At 47.2% G+C, this 21,091-nt stretch overlaps 1 protein-coding gene across 2 annotated transcripts in view; it reads right to left on the bottom strand.

The window, feature by feature from the left end:
* The window catches only part of SLC22A15 (solute carrier family 22 member 15), a 49,240-nt gene that overhangs the window by 16,771 nt on the left and 11,378 nt on the right, over positions 1–21,091 (bottom strand). For both annotated transcript variants that reach the window (XM_060236803.1, XM_060236804.1), the window contains 5 exons: positions 20,376–20,508; positions 11,986–12,150; positions 7,676–7,805; positions 5,921–6,136; positions 638–778 (listed from right to left, as the gene is read on the bottom strand). In XM_060236803.1, coding sequence (XP_060092786.1) covers positions 638–778; positions 5,921–6,136; positions 7,676–7,805; positions 11,986–12,150; positions 20,376–20,508 — 785 coding nt within the window. The remainder of the gene's footprint in view (positions 1–637; positions 779–5,920; positions 6,137–7,675; positions 7,806–11,985; positions 12,151–20,375; positions 20,509–21,091) is intronic.

Here is a 21,091-nt window from a genome sequence, read left to right as displayed (position 1 = left end):
AGAAGGAAGAGAGAGGGAGAAGGAAGCAGATGACAACCAATTGCTTGGGAGCCTGATAGAAGCTCTCCGGGGGCCTTATTTGGCTCCTGGGCCGCCTGTTTGACAACCCTGCTCTATCTGGTTATATCTGTTGCAGATCTCAGAAGCTAAGCAGGGTCATCCCTGGTTCTTACTTTGATGGGACATTGCCAAGGAAGTCTAGGATTGTGTTGCAACGCGGAGGCAGGCAATGGCAAACCACCCCTGAGCACCGCTCAAAACCCCTGCAGCTTGCTGTTAAGTCAAATAAGACTCGACAGCAGCAAGCGGTTGCCTGGGACAACCCTACTGAACAAACCAGGGTGGATTCCAATACCCAAAGAAGCCAAGATTAGTCAAAATTGCAGATAACAAAACAAGCTATAAATGTAGACTCTGAATGGAGCCGAAGAATCTATCACCTTGATTCCCCTTCTTGTAAACATCAATATCAAGGAAAGAAAAACTACAGTGAAGAAAACCCATAATAACGTTTATTACATCAGCTGTCTCAAAAGAACAGGAGAGTAATTAACTCCCATTAACAAAGACTATTAAAATCAAGGAAAAGTTACCAAGGTTAGGCAAGGTTTGGAACTCCCTGCAGTTCAACACTCACCATTTCTGATTGATCAAGTAGATGCAGAGCGGGTATGCAGGTATCTCTACCAGACCAGAAAGGGCCAGATTGGCATAGATGCTGCCTCCCAGGTCCCCCGCGTTGAGAGTAAGGCCATAATAAACTAAGCTGCATACGAACCTGTAGGGGATTAGAGAGAGGAAACACACGGCAGTTAACATCGAAACAAGGAAGAACCTTGTCGCACCTGAAGGACGAACAACATCATGGGATCACGAGCCACAGCCCAATCTGGACAAAGCAGGTGCCGTTTCATGACAGCTGATGCCCCAATAAATACATTAGCCTTTGAGATGTCAAATTAAGAACATAAGGACATAAGAGAAGCCATGTTGGATCAGGCCAATGGTCCCTCCAGTCCAGCACTGAGTCACATAAGAACATAAGAGAAGCCATGTTGGATCAGGCCAATGGCCCATCCAGCCCAACACTCTGTGTCACATAAGAACATAAGAGAAGCCATGTTGGATCAGGCCAATGGCCCATCCAGCCCAACACTCTGTGTCACATAAGAACATAAGAGAAGCCATGTTGGATCAGGCCAGTAGCCCATCCAGTCAAACACTTTGTGACACATAAGAACATAAGAGAAGCCATGTTGGATCAGGCCAATGGCCCATCCAGTCCAACCCTCTGTGTCACATAAGAACATAAGAGAAGCCATGTTGGATCAGGCCACTGGCCCATCCAGTCCAACACTCTGTGTCACAGAAGAACATAAGAGAAGCCCTGTTGGATCAGGCCAATGGCCCATCCAGTCCAACACTCTGTGTCACATAAGAACATAAGAGAAACCATGCTGGATCAGGCCAATGGTCCCTCCAGTCCAACACTCTGTGTCACATAAGAACATAAGAGAAGCCATGTTGGATCAGGCTACTGGCCCATCCAGTCCAACACTCTGTGTCACATAAGAACATAAGAGAAGCCATATTGGATCAGGCCAATGGCCCATCCAGTCAAACACTTTGTGACACATAAGAACATAAGAGAAGCCATGTTGGATCAGGCCAATGGCCCATCCAGCCCAACACTCTGTGTCACATAAGAACATAAGAGAAGCCATGTTGGATCAGGCCAATGGCCCATCCAGTCCAACACTCTGAGTCACATAAGAGAAGCCATGTTGGATCAGGCCAATGGCCCATCCAGTCCAACACTCTGTGTCACATAAGAACATAAGAGAAGCCATGTTGGATCAGGCCACTGGCCCATCCAGTCCAACACTCTGTGTCACAGAAGAACATAAGAGAAGCCCTGTTGGATCAGGCCAATGGCCCATCCAGTCCAACACTCTGTGTCACATAAGAACATAAGAGAAACCATGCTGGATCAGGCCAATGGTCCCTCCAGTCCAACACTCTGTATCACAAAGTGGCCAAAAAACCAGGTGCCATCAGGAGGTCCATCAGTGGGGCCAGGACACCAGAAGCCCTCCCACTGTGGCCCCCCCTCAAGCACCAAGAATACAGAGCATCACTTGCTCCAGACAGAGAGTTCCAACAATACGCTGTGGCTAATAGCCACTGATGGACCTCTGCTCCTTATGTTTATCCAATCCGCTCTTGAAGCTGGCTATAAATTCTGGCTCCAGCAGACTACCATGGCTTCCCGTCTGGAATCAGAGTTGGTGGTTTTTTTATGGCAATGGATTCAAATGGTAGCTCTGTGTTGGTGTGCAGTGAAACAGTTAAATTCAAATCCAGGAGCATCTCGGGGACAAGCAAGAGTTTCAGGGCAGAAGTGTCAGGATCAGGTCCCTGACAGCTATGGCTTTGGTGTCTCACTGCTCATTAATGGTTTCTTATTATTACACTGCATTTTAGCCTTCATGATTTACTAACCGCATACTGTAATTTTAATCACGAGTATTAACGCCCGTTGATTTTCTTTAAGCATTTGGTAATTTTGGGGGGTAGTGGGATGTGCTAGGCCCGCAGGTGGAAAAGGACTGCAGAGAAACAGCTTTAATCTGGTCTCCCTGGGCAGCGCTGATACGGACCAACTGAAAAGGGAAGAGTACTGGAATCTGACCTTGACGGGAGGTAACACTGAGGCCTGAGAATGGACTTTATATTAATTCAAGAGACTTCCGGCAGGCGCAGGAAAAAGGGGAACCGTTATTCTGTAACCTAAAATTGCCTGATAACCTCGGTGTGCAATTAATAAATTGCAACAATTTATTAATAACATATGGTTACAAAGCTTAATTGTATCTTGTCTATGCTAACCCATATGATATTTCAACCCCCCCCCTCCCTCCAATATTTGACTTCCCCGAAGTTATAAAATTAAATTCAATACTAAAGGTACCGCTAACTAATCAAAGTTCAATATTTTCAATATCTAAAAAAGAAAAAAAAGGTGCCCTGCATTAACTTTTAAACATATTTCGAGAATTTTGTTTCCACCAAGCGGTCCCAAGAACTCCGTTCCACCATGGAGAAGCCCTAGTTGCCACCATAAACTTGATATTTGCTAGAGGTACCACCGAGCATGTGGGCAGCTGTGCTGGCCTGCGGTAGAAGAGCCAGATGTGAACCCAGCAGCACCTGGAAAGATTGTTGGTCCTGCAGGTGCTGTGGGGCTCTCACCTGCCTCTAGCTGCCCTCTGGCCAGCCCTTGTCCATCTGGGGCAAGGAGAAGGGCTTGCAAGTCAGACCCAGGACACAAAAGGGCACGCGAGCTTTCAAGGTTCTCCATTACAACTCTTCGTTCAGCTGGACGTTAAAAACAAATGTTTCCCTCTAGCAGAAGTCCCTTCCAGCTGAAGTCTAGCACCATAGTTTCCCACCTTCCGCCCTGCGAAACTGTCTACTTGCAAGGAGATCAGTGTGGTGTAGTGGCTAGAGTGTCTGACTCGGATCTGGAAGACCCAGGTTCGAATCCCCTCTGGAAGCTTGCTGGGTGACCCTGGGCCAGTCACATGCTCTCCACCCTAACCCACCTCACAGGGCGGTTGTGAAGTTAAGCTGAAGGAGAGGAGAGCAACGTAGGCTGCTCCGGCTTCCTGCTGGGGGGAAAGACTGGGCGTAACTGAAGGAGATAAACCAAATGTTTCCTGGAGCTGCTAATGGTAGGACTACATGTTACAGAAATGTAAGAGCTATCATAACTTGCAATAAGGCATTCAGGTTTCCCCAAATGTGGATTAACTTTTAAAAAAAACACTGTGGTTTTAACTGAAAATTAAAGCCAGGCTATTGTTGGGGCTCCCGAAATGGGAGCACATACGGCCGGGGCTGCGCGGACTGCACTGGCTGCCAATTACATACCGAGTCCAGTACAAAGTGTTGGCCACTACCTTTAAAGCCTTATATGGCCGAGGACCAGCCTACCTAAGGGACCGTCTCTCCCCATATGAACCCCAGAGGGCACTGAGGTCAGTGGGTAAAAACAAAATGACCATCCCTGGGCCGAGAGAGGTCAAGCTCCAAAACACCAGAGCTCGGGCCTTTTCAGCTGCGGCCCCTGCACTGTGGAATCAGCTTCCGGAGGAAGTGCGGGCCCTGCGGAACCTTGACCAGTTCCGCAGGGCCTGCAAGACCGTCCTTTTCAAACAAGCGTATATCGACACCGACTGCTGAACTGCTGTGAATAAAGGATCCGCCATCTACATTATTATCGAACTATTTAAACTGGCAGAATCAGCGTCACAGAACTAACCATTACTACTTCCAGATAAATTTAAATTAACTTAAAAGATGTATTTTAAATCTATTAACTGGTTTTTATATGTTTAATTTTAATTGTTAAATTTAAAGTTTTTATCTATTAATGTAAATGTATAAAATGCTGTAGCCGCCCTGAGCCGCCTAGGCGGGGAGGGCGGGATACAAATAAAATCTATTATTATTATTATTAAAATGTTTTTTTTAACTATTATTGCATCCACCTGAAACCGCAAGGAAAAGTGGGATATAAATGTTAAAAGAATAAGTCAAATTAAAAGGTAAGGGTGCGCAAGCACCAGTCGTTTCTGACTCTGGAGTGACGGCGCATTGTGGCGGACATTTTATGGGGCGGTTTGCCACTGCCTTCCCAAGTCTTCTAATGCAATGCATCTGCGTACTACGGAAAAGAAAACATCCAGCGTCTATATGCACGACGGAAAAGAAAACAACGGCCACATCAGTAGGCGGAAAGAACGCAGGCAAACAGGTGCAAGGTGAAAAAATATCAAGTTCTTCTGGATCCCTAAGCATTCTGCAATTCACTTCTGTCAGGGAATCATCTCCAAAGCTACCCAATTATCCCGTAACACAGTACTGCTCAAGTTGGAAACCGGATAGCTTCGGAAACGATCCCCTGACACAGTGAACTACAAAATGCGTGGAGATCCTTAAGAACTTACCATATTTTTCGGACCATAAGACGCACTTTCCCCCCCAAAAAAGTGGGGGGGGGAGTGTGTGCGTCTTATGGAGCGAAGGTACCTTCCTCCGGGGGGGGGGGCGATCCGCTGCCTCCGCCTCTGATCCCGGCGCTTCTCCCGCGCCTGCCTGTCTGGCTCCAACTTCTTCCAGCAAGCGCTGGGATCGCTCCACGCTGCCCCACCACAAACCCAGCGCTTTGTGAGCGCCAGCTGCGGAGGGAGCAGTGTGCTTCCTCCGTGCCTGTCTGCCTGGCTCCAGCTCTGACACTTACAGCAAGCGCCAAAATCGCTCCCTCTGCCCTCTGATCCCGGCGCTTGCTTTAAGCATCAGAGCTGGAGCCAGGCAGGCAGGCACGGAGGAAGCACGCTGCCCCCTCCACAGCCGGAGCTCGCGAAGCGCTGGGTTTGCGGTGGGGGCAGCGTGGAGCGATCCCAGCGCTTGCTGGAAAAAGCTGCAACCAGGCAGGCACGGGGGAAGCGCCGGGATTGGAGGTGGAGGCAGCGGATCACCCCCCAGGAGGAAGGTGCGTCCTATGGTCCGGAGCGCCTTATGGACCGAGAAATACGGGTGATCATTTTTTTTCCCACCTTGCACTTGTCCTACTCCATTCTTTCTGTAGTTTGGAGAACACAGGCGAAGCTCCGACGTTTAACGCAGTACCTGCGACACCGCTCTAAGCAAGGCTCCTTTATCAAAAGAATCCAAATTACCAAGGCTTTTTAAACTAAGAGGTTTTGGGCTGGCGAGAAACACAGAAGCTAAAAAAGACGTGTCTAATAACCAAGAGGAAAAGTCTCTCTCAAGCCACAACGTGCCTCTCTGGCTGTGCCGCGAGGCCTTCACAGGGGGAGCCGCTCAAAACCAGACCCAAATGCAGAGCCAGTACCAGATGAACATCATCACCAGAGTCCGTCCCAGAAGGATCCTGTAGCGGAAGAGGTCCAGGATGCTGCCCGCCTCCTTGCGGCTCCTCTCCGAGGGCAGCTGGAGGGAGAAAGTGCACTTGGGCTTGCGGTTCCTCTTGGCGATGAGGAAGAGGGCGTCCTCCGCTTCGCTCAGCCGGCCCTGCGAGTACAGCCAGCGAGGGGATTCGGGAACGAACCTGAAAGGCAAGAACACTTCCCCTATGAAGAAAGGTTGAAACGCTTGGGGCTCTTTAGCTTGGAGAAATGTCGACTGCGGGGTGACATGATAGAGGCTTACAAGATTATGCGTGGGATGGAGAAAGTCGAGAAAGGAGTCCTTTTCTCCCTTTCTCACAATACAAGAACTCGTGGGCATTCAATGAAATTGCTGAGCAGTCAGCCCTGAGCCTGCCTCGGCGGGGGGGGGGGGGGGCGGGATATAAATATAAATAAAACTTATTATAAATAAAACTTATTAAAACGGATAAAAGGAAGTCCTTCTTCACCCAAAGGGTGATTAACATGTGGAATTCACTGCCACAGGAGGTGGTGGCGGCTACAAGCACAGCCAGCTTCAAGAGGGGGTTAGAAAAAAATATGGAGCAGAGGTCCATCAGTGGCTATTAGCCACAGTGTGTGTGTGTGTATTTGGTCACTGTGTGACACAGAGTGTTGGACTGGATGGGCCATTGGCCTGATCCAACATGGCTTCTCTTATGTTTTTATGTTCAGTTCATGGGCGGCTGCGAGGTCCATTCGGACTTCTCACTTACCCAAGTACGTCGGGCCACAAACATCTTTTGCATTCTGCATAGGAAGAATTTGGGCTGTTTTGTAAAGCAGACAAGGAAAAAAAATGTGGAAATGCCCAACACTCAGCTTGGCACTAAGTGTAGCGCATTTTGAGGCCCAAACTAGATATTACAGTTAACATGAAATTGCCTGAGAAATAACTACAGAGAAACTGTGTTTGATATTGCTACAAAATCATGCAAATAATATTTATACATTGTCAACAACACATAACAAACCAACAACAAGTATCAAAAGTCCAAAAGGCTCAGTTGTAAACAATGTCCTTGAAACGTGGTAGAAAATCTTCCTCCAGGTATTTTGCTGGTAATGTTCTCAAATAGGTATAATCTGATGTATAGGAGCTTCCTGACATATACAACGCAATTTCCAGATCTCCTGGCGCGTTTGAGCGTTGCCCTTCACCGGGCAGTCTGATTCCACTTGAGGACAATTCTATTGGTCTAAGTATTCACACTCATACAAAATGAATACATTCTCCCATGCAGCTTCACAAAGAGGGAAGCTACCCGAGCTTGAATTCTGTGAAGCTGCATGGCTGGGAGAATGTATTAATCGGGACCCCAAAAAGGAAAAATTTCTTGTATGAGTGTGATTAGAATATCTCCTCTTTATCAGCACTGCCGCCAGATCAATAGTCCTCCGTTTCATGGACACTTGACGGTTTCCTAAGGCGACTACCCTTCAAGAGTGGGCTTTGCAAAGGATTCAGAGGGTTCCAGAAGATAAAAAGTCTAGAAGGTAACTTACTGGAGAAGAGACAGAAATATGAACAAGAAAAAAAGAGAGATCAGAAAACCAGGGGCGGGGAAGAATCTATCAGGTGCAAGAGAGGAACTATCAGCTATCTTAATCCAGTGTTGAGTGACTCCCACACTTTTGCCATGAATACCACCAGAAGCATTTTAAGACAGGTAACTTACAGAGAGAGCAGGAAGACCACCGTTCCCTCCAGGTTAACCACAACTGCCAACATCCTCCAGGAGCGAATGAGGTATCCTAATAAAGCATATTGGGCAATTCCCACGGCAAAGAAGAGGCCACCAATCGATCCTAATACACAGCAGGCGGAGGGGGGGAGGGACGGGGAAGAGCGTTATGGGCCATGCGGTGTGTTTTCAGTAGAAAAGACAGACTTTAAAAAAAAAAAAGGCTACGTGAACAAACACACAAAGGCAACAGAACGTTAAAAACACAGAAAGCAGCTGATATCCCATTTTGCCTTTCCCGGTGAATTTATCCTAACTGGTTTACTAGTGCCACAATTTAGCCAGCACTGGGCCATGCTGCAGGCAAGTTACATCATAAATGATAAGACATCTGCTTACAGTTAAAAACTGGCAATTTTTTGCCCCAAAATGCTGCACGAGGTGGAAGCCAATAGGTGCAGATCGATTCAAAGCAACAGGTTGTAAACCAACAGGTTTTGCTGGGAGGGGAGGTGGGCAGACATGCTAAGCCCAGATCTATCATTTATTATGAAATATACTTTTTAAAAACCAGGAGCTCCAAAATGTATTCTTCTCCCTCTTTTCATTTTGTGGCGCGGTCCTCCTCCCTGCTAGGATTTCCCTTGCAAAACTACTGCAAATTGCTTCTTGCGCTGTCTACTGAACAAATACTAGGTCGCTCTAAGATACTGTTGTGCAACTAGGTGCTAAACTCTCAACAGAGGTTGCTCTTCCAAGTGGATAACTACATTTTTGCTCTGAGATCAAATGCATCGCATTCTACAACCAGGCATATCCTTCTTCTTCTTCTTTTACTATTTCATTTTTATTAAAAACATCCATAGCACAAAACGAACAAGACAAACAAAAGGAAATAAACATACAAATTCCATATTCAAGGGAGCAGCCAAGCTGGTCTGAAGCAGCAGAACAAAGTCCAGGGCCACCTTGAAGACCAACAAAGTTTAATTCAAAGTGGAAGCTTTCATGTGCGTGGACACTTCTTCAGATCTGAGCGATCCCCACAGCAAAAGAAGAGGTCACCAATTGATCCTAATATGCAGCTGGGGGGGAGGGAGTTCTTGACCATGCACTGGGACTTTAACAGAAAAGAGAGAGACAAAAAAAGTACTTGAATAAAAACAGAAAGCCAACAGAAAGTTAAAAATGCTGAAAACGGCTGATCTGAAGAAGTGTTCACGCCCAGGAAAGCTTACACCCAGAATGAAACTTTGTTGGTCTTCAAGGTGCCACTGAGTCCAGCTGCTTCAGGCCAGCATAACTACTCATGTGAATTCTATCTCCATTCACAATTGGTTTGCACTAGATCATGGCTTCCTACCTCTTATTGCCTTTACATTAATGGAATTTTTAACAGGCACCAGCATGTGTTCCATGAGCAGAATCTTGGGTAGGGAAGGGGGTTATGGAGCAAACCACATTTAATACAAATTTTACTTGATATCAGAAGAAGAAGTTAAACACACTTACCAGTTCCCCAGCAGCTTTGTCCCGGTCTCATACTCCTCTTCTCTGCGGTGCTTCCATCCAATTTTGCACAGGCTGCCGTGAGGCTGCAACTCACCCCACCTCTTCCCGTGGCAAGCAGAAACTAGTTTTCAGAGGATCTTGCTTGCCACGGGAAAGAGGTAGGGGAAGTTGCAGCCTCAGGGTAAGCTGCTTGTGCAAAATCGGACAGAAGCACCGCAGAGAAGAGGAGCACGAGACCGGGACGAGGCTAGTGGGGAATCAGTCACTGACTACATCTTGAAAACACAGAAGGCTGTTCTAGATTCAAGTTCAGTTGGACCTTAGAGACCAACAAGATTTTAGGGGCACAAGCTTTCAGGAGCTGAAGCTCCCTCCATCAGGGATATCTTGCAAAGGGAGCTTTCGACTCTCGAAAGCTCAGACTCCTAAAATCTTGTTGGCCTACCCAGTCTGGCAGATCGACACGGCTGCCTTCTGAAATGATCTTTGTGAAAGGCTGAGTTAATATCTAGCCTATGAGAGTCAGAGGACCCTCTGGCTTGAAAAAGACCCCAGTGGCTGAAGGACTGCTCGTGTGCAGACAAGAGATGCGAGGACTGTTTTCATACAGCAAAGTCAGTGACGACTCTACATGCTCACGTTAACATATGAAACATGGGAAGCCAGAGCTAACCACAACCACCTGTGGCATCTTTGGGTATTGTTTTAACAGACGGGCTTGCTCTGAAGTGCAAAGAGGTTAACACTGTGGATGCACACAGCATACATAGGAGTGGCGTTCCCCTCTAAGCTGTGGGTGTGAGCGGCCGCTCATTCACACAGGAAGCCCCGCTCAGCAGGAATCCGGAGCAGCGCAGGGTCTTGCAGGGAGGGACGGTGGCTCAGTGGTAGAGCATCTGCTTAGTAAGTAGAAAGTCCCAGGTTCAATCCCTGGCATCTCCAACTAAAAGGGTCCAGGCAAATAGGTGTGAAAAACCTCAGCTTGAGACCCTGGAAAGCCGCTGCCAGTCTGAGAAGACAATACTGACTTTGATGGACCCAGGGTCTGATTCAGTAGAAGGCAGCTTCAGATGTTCATGTTCAAAACCTTTGGGGGAGGGATGGTGGCTCAGCGGAAGAACATCTGCTTAGTAAGTAGAAGGTCCCAGGTTCAATCCCCGGCATCTCCAAAAAAGGGTCCAGGCAAATAGGTGTGAAAAACCTCAGCTTGAGACCCTGGAGAGCCGCTGCCAGTCTGAGTAGACAAGACTGACTTGGATGGACCCAGGGTCTGATTCAGTATAACGCAGCTTCATATGCCCATTTTAAGATTACAGACAAAAAGAGAAACAAACACTGTGATGTACTGACTAACAATGTTGAGTAAAACCATTTAAGAAAAACCTTTTCAGAACCGTCATTTTTTTATACTACAACTATACTAAAAATGTCCATTCCCATAATAACAACCCTGGTAACCCTGAAAGAAATAGGAAGGCCTACTCCTGAGGAAGTTCATTGACAAAACGAGCCTATATCCGGGTGCTCATTGGCTCGTTCTTGTAATATTGGAATGTGAGAATGGACCTTTCTTGTAATATTGCCATGTGAATGGACGTTGTTAGTGTAGTTGTAATATTCATATTGTATATGTTTATTGCTCACAGACAATTTGGTCATAAGCAAATGGCAAGGAGATAAAAAATTCATCAGTATTATAGATTTGACAGAATTTACAAAAATAAACATTTAGAATCAGCAGAGTGCACAACATAAAAACACCATTTCCCATTTTCTTAGAATCCTCCTCTTGTCTCTTAAATCTAAACACGCCCAGAAGAAATTGCACAACTGAAACTGTGATGGTTGGATCAAAGCCACCAAGCAAAAGTCAGAGCTGATTTGCCACAGGCAGATCACTATCAGAAATCAATGGGTCGATAAACCGTTTTCAGTTGTAATATTAAAAAAAGATTATTCTAAAAAGGTTTTTCTTAAATGAACATAAGAGAAGCCATGTTGGATCAGGCCAATGGCCCATCCAGTCCAACACTCTGTATCACACAGCGGCCAAAATTTTTTTATATATATATATACACACACTGTGGCTAATAGCCACTGATGGACCTGTGCTCCATATTTTTATTTAAACCCCTCTTGAAGGTGGCCATGCTTGTGGCCGCCACCACCTTCTGTGGCACTGAATTCCACATGTTAATCACCCTTTGGGTGAAGGACTTCCTTTTATCCGTTTTAACCTGACTGCTCAGCAATTTCATCGAATGCCCACGAGTTCTTGTATTGTGAGAAAGGGGAAAAAGTACCTCTTTCTCTACTTTCTCCATCCCATGCATTATCTTGTAAACCTCTATCATGTCACCCCGCAGTCGACGTCTCTCCAAGCTAAAGAGCCCCAAGCGTTTCAACCTTTCTTCATAGGGAAAGTGTTCCAGCCCTTTAATCATTCTAGTTGCCCTTTTCTGGACTTTCTCCAATGCTATAATATCCTTTTTGAGGTTTCACTAAACATTGTTAGCCGGTACATCACAGTGTTTGTTTCTCTTTTTGTCCGTTAATATGAACCGCGATCCCAGTTTGTTGGTTATACATGTTAAGATTGCAGCAGTTCCGTTCAGCTCAGGATGTGACCAGCTCCACTCGGAAGAGGGGGGAATTAGGGGGAACCCTGCAAGGGAGCGATCACTGGTTTCCTGGCACAGGGGGCAGCCCTCAAGCACTCATTAGAGCTGAATTTAGATTTGCCAGAGGCGCAGAGAAACCCATAACAAAGACACGTTCGCTCGAAGCTCTACCTGCCAACGCCCAGTAAGCGGTGCCCACGCACTCGTTCAGCAGGACAAACGCCACCAGCGACATCCCGCCATTCATGACGCCCACCAAGAAGCGAGAGACAGCAAAGAACTCGTAGGATGGGGAGAAGCCATTGGCCAGAGCAAACAGGATGTCGAGGGCAAAACCTGGAAGGCAAACAGAAGGCAGGCGCTTCAGAAGGTTTTTCCCCCCCCAAATAGGCCGCTTGTTGACATAACAGAACCTTTTACTGTGGTTTTACACAGCTCTGGAAAGTCTTCAACTCTCACCCCAAAAGAAAGCACACAATGCAATCTCTGGAGGAAAGGGGCTGCGATGCAGACACACACACCCCTCCATCCAGCTTACACCACACAGGCCGCACACAATGGGAGCTACGTAGCTGAAGTCCGCCAGGGTACGTATGTGTGCAAACTGGGACTAGACGCCTTGCTGTGGAGTTCTCTTTCTTTTCTATCTCTGCAAGTGCCCTGGATGCTTATAGGCAGCCGGGGGTGGGGGTAGCACTGGGATTGCTGTGCAGTTTCTGTTCATCCTGGGGCGAGAGATAACAGGTGAGGGGGGCAGAAAGTGCCATCAAGTCGCTGCCAACTTACAGCAACCCCGGGGGGGGGGGGGGTTTCAAAGCAAGAGATGCTCAGAGGTGGTTTGCTGCTGCCTGACTCTGCATAGTGACCCTGGACTTCTTCGATGAAGAAGTAGAAGAAGAAGAAGATGAAATTGGATCTATATCCCACCTTTCACTCTGAATCTCAGAGCGATCACAATCTCCTTTACCTTTCCCCACACACACACACACACCAGACACCCTGTGAGGTGGGTGGGCTGAGAGGGCTCTCACAGCAGCTGCCCTTTCAAGGACAACCTCTGCCAGAGCTATGGCTGACCCAAGGCCATTCCAGCAGCTGAAAGTGGAGGAGTGGGGAATCAAACCCGGTCCTCCCAGATAAGAGTCCACACACTTAACCACTACACCAAGCTGGCTCTCCTATCCAAGCGCTAACCAGGGCTGACTCCATACACTTCCAAGATCAGGTGAGATCCTAATCTTAAAGCCACTGTAAAGCTGCTGAAAGGTAAGAGCTGAGACTTCTTGACTCATGGCTCAGTCTCTCATCCACCTCTAGACTATTTCTGATCCTGAATTTATTGGCGTGAATAAGTTTGAAGGCAGACTTGGCTCCGCAGAGGACCTGAGCTGCTAGAAAGCAGCAGAATCTCAGCACGCTGACATAAAACACACAAAATTCAGTGAGGCTTCCTTTACAAAGGCCACGCCTTTGGGAATGGCAGCTCTTGGGGTCCCCCTGCTGACAGGAAGGGAAGAGGTGGGGCTGACACAAATCAGACCTACCTCACTCCCCGCACCCCGGAACACAACAAGGGCAAGAAACCCACACTGCAGATGAAGGACCATCTCCTAACCACGCGCCATGATTGTCAGGCAGCCTTCTGTGGTAGGGTTGCCAAGTCCAATTCAAGAAATATCTGGGGACTTTGGGGGTGGAGCCAGGAGACATTGGGGTGGAGCCAGCAGCAAGGGCGTGATAAGCATATTTGAACTCCAAAGGAAGTTCTTGCCATCATATTTAAAGGAACTGCACACCTTTTAAATGCCTTCCCTCCTTTGGAAATAATGAAAGATAGGGGCACCTTCTTTTGGGGTCGTAGAATTGGACCCCCTGGTCCAATCATTTTGAAACTCGGAGGGTATTTTAGGAAGAGGCACTGGATGCTATGATACAAATTTGGTGCCTCTATCTCAAAAAACAGCCCCCCAGAGCCCTGATGCCCACAGATCAATTATCCATTATTCTATGGGAATCGGTCTTCATAGGGAATAATGGAGTGGCCAGCAGACATCCCCCCCCCCCGTCTGCTTTCTGAAGTGGGGGAAGGGGCTCCAAATCAGGGGATCCCCTGTCCCTACCTGGGGATTGGCAACCCTAAGCTCAGAAGGCAAGTTCACCCAGTAACACTGCTTAGAACAGCAGCCTTAATTCAGCATGCCTACTTCAGAGAGCGCTCCCAAATCAGCGTGCACAAGGTTGGGGCAGCTCTCTTCAGCAGGAAACAGAGGTACTGCGATCTTTCTTGCGCCTAGTAGGGAGTAAGCTCAGCTGAAACAATGGGATTTGCTTCCAAGTAAATGTGCAAAAAGAAGAAGATTATGAAGAAGTGGGATGACGGAAGCCTGTGGAATGCAAAGCGGCTGCAAATTGATCCCAGCAGGTTCTCTGTGTAAACGCCGGGATTGGGAAGTGAAAGAGAGGAGCCAGAAAGCGTGGGGGGGGGGCAATCCTATAAGGGCTAGGCAGTATGCAGTTAACTTACCACTCCCCCCCTGCCCCGCTCCAGGAGGCCCTCCTACCTTTGTGTGCGTGACTGCAACCAAAGTTCCCTTCAGAAGATCAGACGAAGGGGGCTTTGAATCTTGAAAGCTGTTTATAACCCTAAAAATCTTGGTGGTCTCTTAAGGTGTTCCTGGACTCAGCTTGGCTCTTCTCGTGCAGAGGAACTGAGCTCTCCAACTTAAGCAACTGCTCACAACGGAATCACTCCCAGACGCCATACCCCCCACCCCGCTTCCAGATTTTTGGAAAGCGGGGGAGAAGGGGGCTAATCCTGGGGTCCCCCACCAGGGCGGGAGGTTTGGGAAGCCTCTTCTGTGGCCTACCCCAGCACTCTGGAGGGCCTGTCTAGTGTAAAGCAGAGTCTGAGCCTTTTCTGTGCCTTCGGCTCTGTGGCCTGGGCCTTCTGCAGACACATGAGAGGGGGGCCTCCTCCTTGGAGATCTTCTTCAAGAGGCACGACAAGGCAGGGCTTTTGAGGTGGGTTAAATGGCAGCCATCTTGGGGGAAGAGGAGATTTAGGCTAGCCATTTTATTTTGTGTGTCAACTGAAAATGTGTTTGGGATATAATATTAAGAGAGCACCGGATGTCTTTCTGGTGGGATTACAAATGGAACGCTTTCCGAAGCAAGACAGGACACTGCTGTGGTATTTGCTTTCAGCTGCAAGGACATTGTATGCGCAAATGTGGAAGCAAGATAAAATACCAGAAATATGGGACTGGATCTTAAAGGTTCTTAATTGGAGTGAAATGGACAAACTTACTAGAATCATAAAAGACTGTAACCTGGAGAAATTTAAAGAAGATTGGAATAAATTCCAAAACTATGTGGAGATACAATGGAAGGTGAAGAGCCATCTAGTGGTTTTTGATAATATTAACTGAATTTTAAAAAGAGAAAAAGGACTGTGATTACTGAGTACTGTTTTAGGAACGAAATATAAGTAGCTGAGTTCATACAGTAAGTCCATGTGAGTTAAGATAAGATTAAGACTTGAATAATTTTTAGTGATGATTTAATGACTACGAAATCTTTGTTCAATGTTTAACAAGTAATTGAATTTTTAAAGTACAAAGGAGAATAGTTTATGGCTAGCTGATTAAATGTGTACTATTGATGATTAAGCAGAAAGTATTAAGTAAAGGAATAGTAGTTATATTGGAGTTAAGATAAAGTTAAGTGAATGATAGTTTTTAGTTAAGATTCTATATATGGGAATTTTTACTTTTAAAAGGTTTTTAATTTGTTCTGTATACTGGCGGAGGTCACAATTTGGAGGGGGGGATGGGTGGGAAAATGTGTAATGTATTGATGAACTATATTTAGATTCTGATAGTAGAATATTTTTCAATATATTGCAGAATAAAAATTTTGTTATCCTGGAACTGAAAATATGTTTGGCTGCTTTTGTAAGACTATCCCCGGGCCAAAGGAGGCAAAATTAAAGAATACTCGTACACGGGCCTTCTCCATTGCAGCTCCACACCTAGGGAACCAGCTCCCGGAAGAAGTGCGGGCCCTGCGGAGCCTTGAACAGTTCCGCAGGGCCTGCAAGACCTTCCTCTTTAGGATGGCCTTTACCTGACTGAATGACTGATGGACTCGCCTTAAGTGATCCCGCCATCATACATACTTGCACCTAATAGAATAGCACCAGAAATGTTAATTTTAAATTGGAATGTTTTAAGCTGAATGTTGATTTTAAAATTTGTTGTATAACTCATTGTACAGACTGATTAAGTTGTTAGCCGCCCTGGGCCTGCTTCGGCGGGGAGGGCGGGATATAAATAAAATGTTATTTTTATAAAATAAAATGTTATTATTACCTTGAGCCACAAAGAAAGGCAGGTTATAAATGTTTTAATAAATAAATATGAGTCCTGGCCTCGCTTTCTTCCCTCTCCCAGAGTGCAGCTCAGTCCGCGGAACGTGAAGAGGAGCCGTGTTTGCCTCTGGCCAAAACCAGTCTGCGGCAGTTCTGGAATCTGGGGCAGTGAGGCTGAAGGTCAAGCTACCCTCGTTATCCCTCAGGACAGGAGAGCTACCTCCTCAGCCTGCTCATCCCCGCCACGGATCTGAGGTAGGAGAAGGGGATGGGGCAGGGCCTGCTGAGCCAGGCCAAGGAGACAAGCCAGTCATGAGGAGCGCCAGTCGAAGGGCTTCCTCTCACGTTGCCTGCTTCCTGCGGCTGTGGGCACAGGCCGTCTTTTCCAAACCCTACTTTGAGAAAATTGCATTTTCTGTATCGCCGGGATTCCCTCAGGTATGTCAAAACTTCCCATTCATCTGTCTGGCTCTGCTATGTGGCTTGAATTATGCGCTTGGGAGGACCGATGCTTGACCATTAAAGGGAGTGATTTGAACCGAAGACATCTGTGGTGAATTTGTACTGGGGTATCTGAAAGGCCTTGGGACCCAAAGAGAGACTGAACTGATATTTAATGTACTGGGGGTGGGAAGGATGGGAAGATATTGCAAGATATTGGGGGTGGGTGGGAGAGAATCAGATGACGCCTGACGCAAATGAATGGGATTTAAAATGCAGCAATGGCTAAAGAAGCTGGAAGCCAAGGAAGGCAGAAGTAATCCTATGGGTTTGAAACTGAGGTAATGGCAAGATATTTTCAGTATTGGGAAAGGAAGAAAGGGAAATTCAGGGGCTGAATCAGGTGGCAAAGTTAATTTAATTTATTGCTTGTACACATTCACATTATGGAGAATATGGTGCATGCTTATGAAGAGACGGTATATTGATTTTTAAAATTTTCAAGGAACTTCTGTGCCGTCAGAGGTGCGGCCCCTCAACTCAACAGCCTCCCAGGAATACTTAACTCGTCTTTGCTAGAAGAGAATTTACTCAAACCAAATTTAATCAAAAATCCTAGCAGGCGCTCCTTTGCATGTTAGGCCACACTCCCGATGTAGCCAGTCCTCCAAGAACTTTACGATGTAACCCGCCCTGAGACTGTTCTACGGGAAGGGCGGGCTAAAAATCGAATAAAATAAAATAAATAAAATAAATAAACTTACAAGGCTCTTTTTTGTAAGCTCCAGGAGGATTGGCTACATCAGGGGTGTGTGGCCTAATATGCAAAGGAGCTCCTGCTAGAATTCCACCCCTGATCAAAACACGGAAGGAGACTGGTTCTGACGTTACTATTTCTTAAAGGAACTCCCGCTTTGGCTTGGGAAGATGTAGCCAATTGCAGGCCTGCCTCAAGCTTTCTATTGGGTTGGGGGGGAATACGTCAACATCCTGACTAGGACAGGGTAGGCTAGCTGGATCTTGTCACATCTAGGAAGCTGAGCAGAGTCAGCCCAGGTTCGTACTCGGATGGGAGAGCTCCAAAGATGTCCAAGGTGGCTACGCAGGGGCAGGCAATGGCCAACCACCTCTGAACGCCTCTTGCCTTGAAAATCCCACAGGGTCACCATCAGTCAGCTGTGTCTTGGTGTAAAAAAAGAAAAGAAAAAGGCAACTCAGCAGGTGGTGGCAGAGAAACTCCCAGCGCACCTGGCTGCCCCGTGTGCCCTTGACTCCCCTGGCTTCAGGCCTGCCTCTGGAACCAAAACAGCTTTAATTGCTTTGGTGGATTAGCTCTGTTGACAAATGCCTTTTGGCTAATCCTTTTAGACCTGCAGCTTTCGATACCGTGGACCACACTTTGCCGGTGCACCTGGGAAATGGGGTGGGAGTGACAGGGAGCTCCTGCCATTAGTTCTGATCTTTTTTCTTCCACACGGGCAGAGTTCTGATCAAAGAGGCTGGATCGTGAGTATTGCGCTTGAAATACCACCTCCCGCTGGGTCCTGTCCTCTCGACACTGCTCTCTAGCATCTACATCGAGCCACTAAACGAGATCATATGGAGATTTGGAGCGGGGCATCACCAATATGCTGATGACACCTAGCTGCATTTCCAAAAGCAGCTCTCGTGACCCGGAACCAGTGCTTTGATTCTGTCTGCCACTCAGAGGAGGAAAGCAAACCAGGTACAGCATAATCCAGATAAGATGGCAGGCCCTGTTGGCTGGGGATGATGATTTGCCATTTGTGGATGGGACAGACCGATCGTTATCCAATCACGTTAAGAGCTTAGAAGCGCATCTGGACCCGGCTTGGTGTAGTGGTGAAGTGTGCGGACTCTTATCTGGGAGAACCGGGTTTGATTCTCCACTCCTCCACTTGCACCTGCTAGCATGGCCTTGGGTCAGCCATAGCTCTGGCAGAGGTTGTCCTTGAAAAGGCAGCTGCTGTGAGAGCCCTCTCAGCCTCATCCATCTCACAGAGCCAGTTTGGTGTAGTGGTTAAGTGTGCAGACTCTTATCTAGGAGAACCGGGTTTGATTCTGCACTCCTCCACATGCACCTGCTGGAATGGCCTTGGGTTAGCCATAGCTCTTGCAGGAGTTGTCCTTGAAAGGGCAGCTGCTGTGAGAGCCCTCTCAGCCCCACCCACCTCACAGGGTGTCTGTTGTGGGGGAGGAAGGGAAAGGAGATTGTGAGCCACTCTGAGACTCTGTCCTTGAAAGGGCAGCTGCTGTGAGAGCCCTCTCAGCCCCACCCACCTCACAGGGTGTCTGTTGTGGGGAGAGAAGATAAAGGCGATTGTAAGCCACTCTGAGATTCAGAGTATAGGGCAAGATATAAATCCAATATCATCTTCTTCTTCTTCAAGGAGAAAGAGGCCGGACCAGTTCCCAAGTGCCCTTTTTGCAACCTGTCTTCCTTTCTGGATTTGGTCAACCTGGCGACATTGATCCACCCCTACAAAACTTTTAGGCTAGATTGCTGCAGAATACACTACAGGAGGCTGCCCTTGAAGGCAATTTGAAAGCTTCCCCTACTGCAGAATGTGGCTGCCCGTTTTTAGACTGGGTCCAGTTGGTGTGTGCATATTACACCAGTCTCAGAACTCCAGAACCGGCTAACTTACAGGGTCCCAGGCTCAGTTTGACGTACAGGTTCTTTGAGTCCTTCACGGCCCAGATCCACACATCTGACAGACCACCTCTACCTTGAAAACATGCTTCAGCAGCCCACTTATACAACTCTTCTGTTGTGGCCCCCGCACTCTGGAACGCATTCCCAAGTTTTGTGCAGAGAACACCTCCAGTATCAGCTTTCCAGGAGACCTGAGAAGCCACGTTGCTTCAAAGGGCTTTCCCTTGTAAGCTGCAAGTAAACCATCTGGGGACGGGGCTTTTTGAACCTGATTCATACCGGGGGCTTTAACGGACTACTTTATTTATGTTTGAATTACCTTCGGCTTCTAGGAAGGGTGGGGCAGAAAAAGGGATAAACAAATCCAGAAAAATAAGAGCTAACATGCCCCCCCCTCAAAATATACAGAGCAAAAATTCCAGAGAAGAAAACTGCAGCGGTCAACAGCACAGAATTACTGACCCTGCTAACCTGGGTTGTCAGTTCTGGCTGGGAAATACCTGGTGATTTTGGAGGTGGAGCATTGGAAAGGAGGGGTTTGGAGAAGGACCTCCATAGGGGATCAAGTCATAAAGTCCACCTTCCAAAGCAGCTATTTTCTCCAAGGGGAACTAAACTTGTCTGGAGATCAATTGTGATACTAGGATATCTCCAGGCGGCACCTGGAGGTTAGTAACCTTTTGCTAACTCCCAAGTAAGCGATTTGACAGACCCCAATTTGACAGACCCAGAGAGAGTTTCCAAAAGAAGAGTTATTGGATGACTCCACTCCACTCTTTACCTCTTCTCTAGCTGAGGCTCCAAAGGAAGATGGCAAAGATACGCACAGGGAAAGAAACCTAGGATGTGCCCAGTTCTACTGCTTCTTGAGTGTTAGAAATACTGATTGCAAGACACTCCAGTAACACCGGGCATTCTTTAACATATGAGAACAGAAGACGGTGCTACCACACTTGGCAGCACTGGGGTTGCTTCGGCCGTTTCCTCGGCCATTGTACCCTCTGAAGCGGAGAAACAGTGAGGTTAAGTCACACATGTACAAAACTTTTTCTCCCCCCCCCAATCATTTCTTACCTATAAGATAGACTTTCTTCCGTCCAAAACGATCTGAGAGTTGACCAAAGGTAATCACCCCCACAAAAACACCGCTGAAGAAAAAGGAGCTAGCGGCGCTGATCTTGTACGATGTCCTGCCGATTAAAAACCACTAGGGGGAGAAATTAGACAAATTCTGACGGAATGGCAGAGCAAGGGCTCCTCTTTTTAAAAAACAACAACATGGGAACACCTCGAGAGGGCAGAAAAGCAAATCTTATTAAAAAGCCACCTCCCAGGAATACTCTAACAAGCAGTACAGACGTAGCACCTCCAAAGCAAACAACAGACAAGAAGTTACAGTTTTCAAAGCCCAGCAAACGCAGTTAGGATTTTCATGCCTCTTTGTCCAGCAGACTGACATGCATGCTTGCACCAAACAAACCACCTGGAACCCAAAGGAAAAGCAGGTGTAAGTATTTCAGTCGTTAATTAATTAGTTAAACCTACAGGAATTTAGATAGGAGTGGCTAAAAGCAACAAGCTCCCTTAGCACATCGATAAAAAAGGTAAAGATAGTCCCCTGTGCAAGCACCAGTCATTTCCGACTCTGGGGTAACATCACATCACAATGTTTTCACGGCAGGCTTTTACGGGGTGGTTTGCCATTGCCTTCCCCGGTCATCTACGCTTTCCCCCCAGCAAGCTGGGTCCTCATTTGACCGACCTCGGAAGGATGGAAGGCTGAGTCAACC

The sequence above is a fragment of the Heteronotia binoei genome, chromosome 4 (assembly GCF_032191835.1).
Source record: "Heteronotia binoei isolate CCM8104 ecotype False Entrance Well chromosome 4, APGP_CSIRO_Hbin_v1, whole genome shotgun sequence".
NCBI classification, from domain to species: Eukaryota; Metazoa; Chordata; class Lepidosauria; order Squamata; family Gekkonidae; genus Heteronotia; species Heteronotia binoei.
This window is presented reverse-complemented; position numbering and strand designations above follow the sequence as displayed.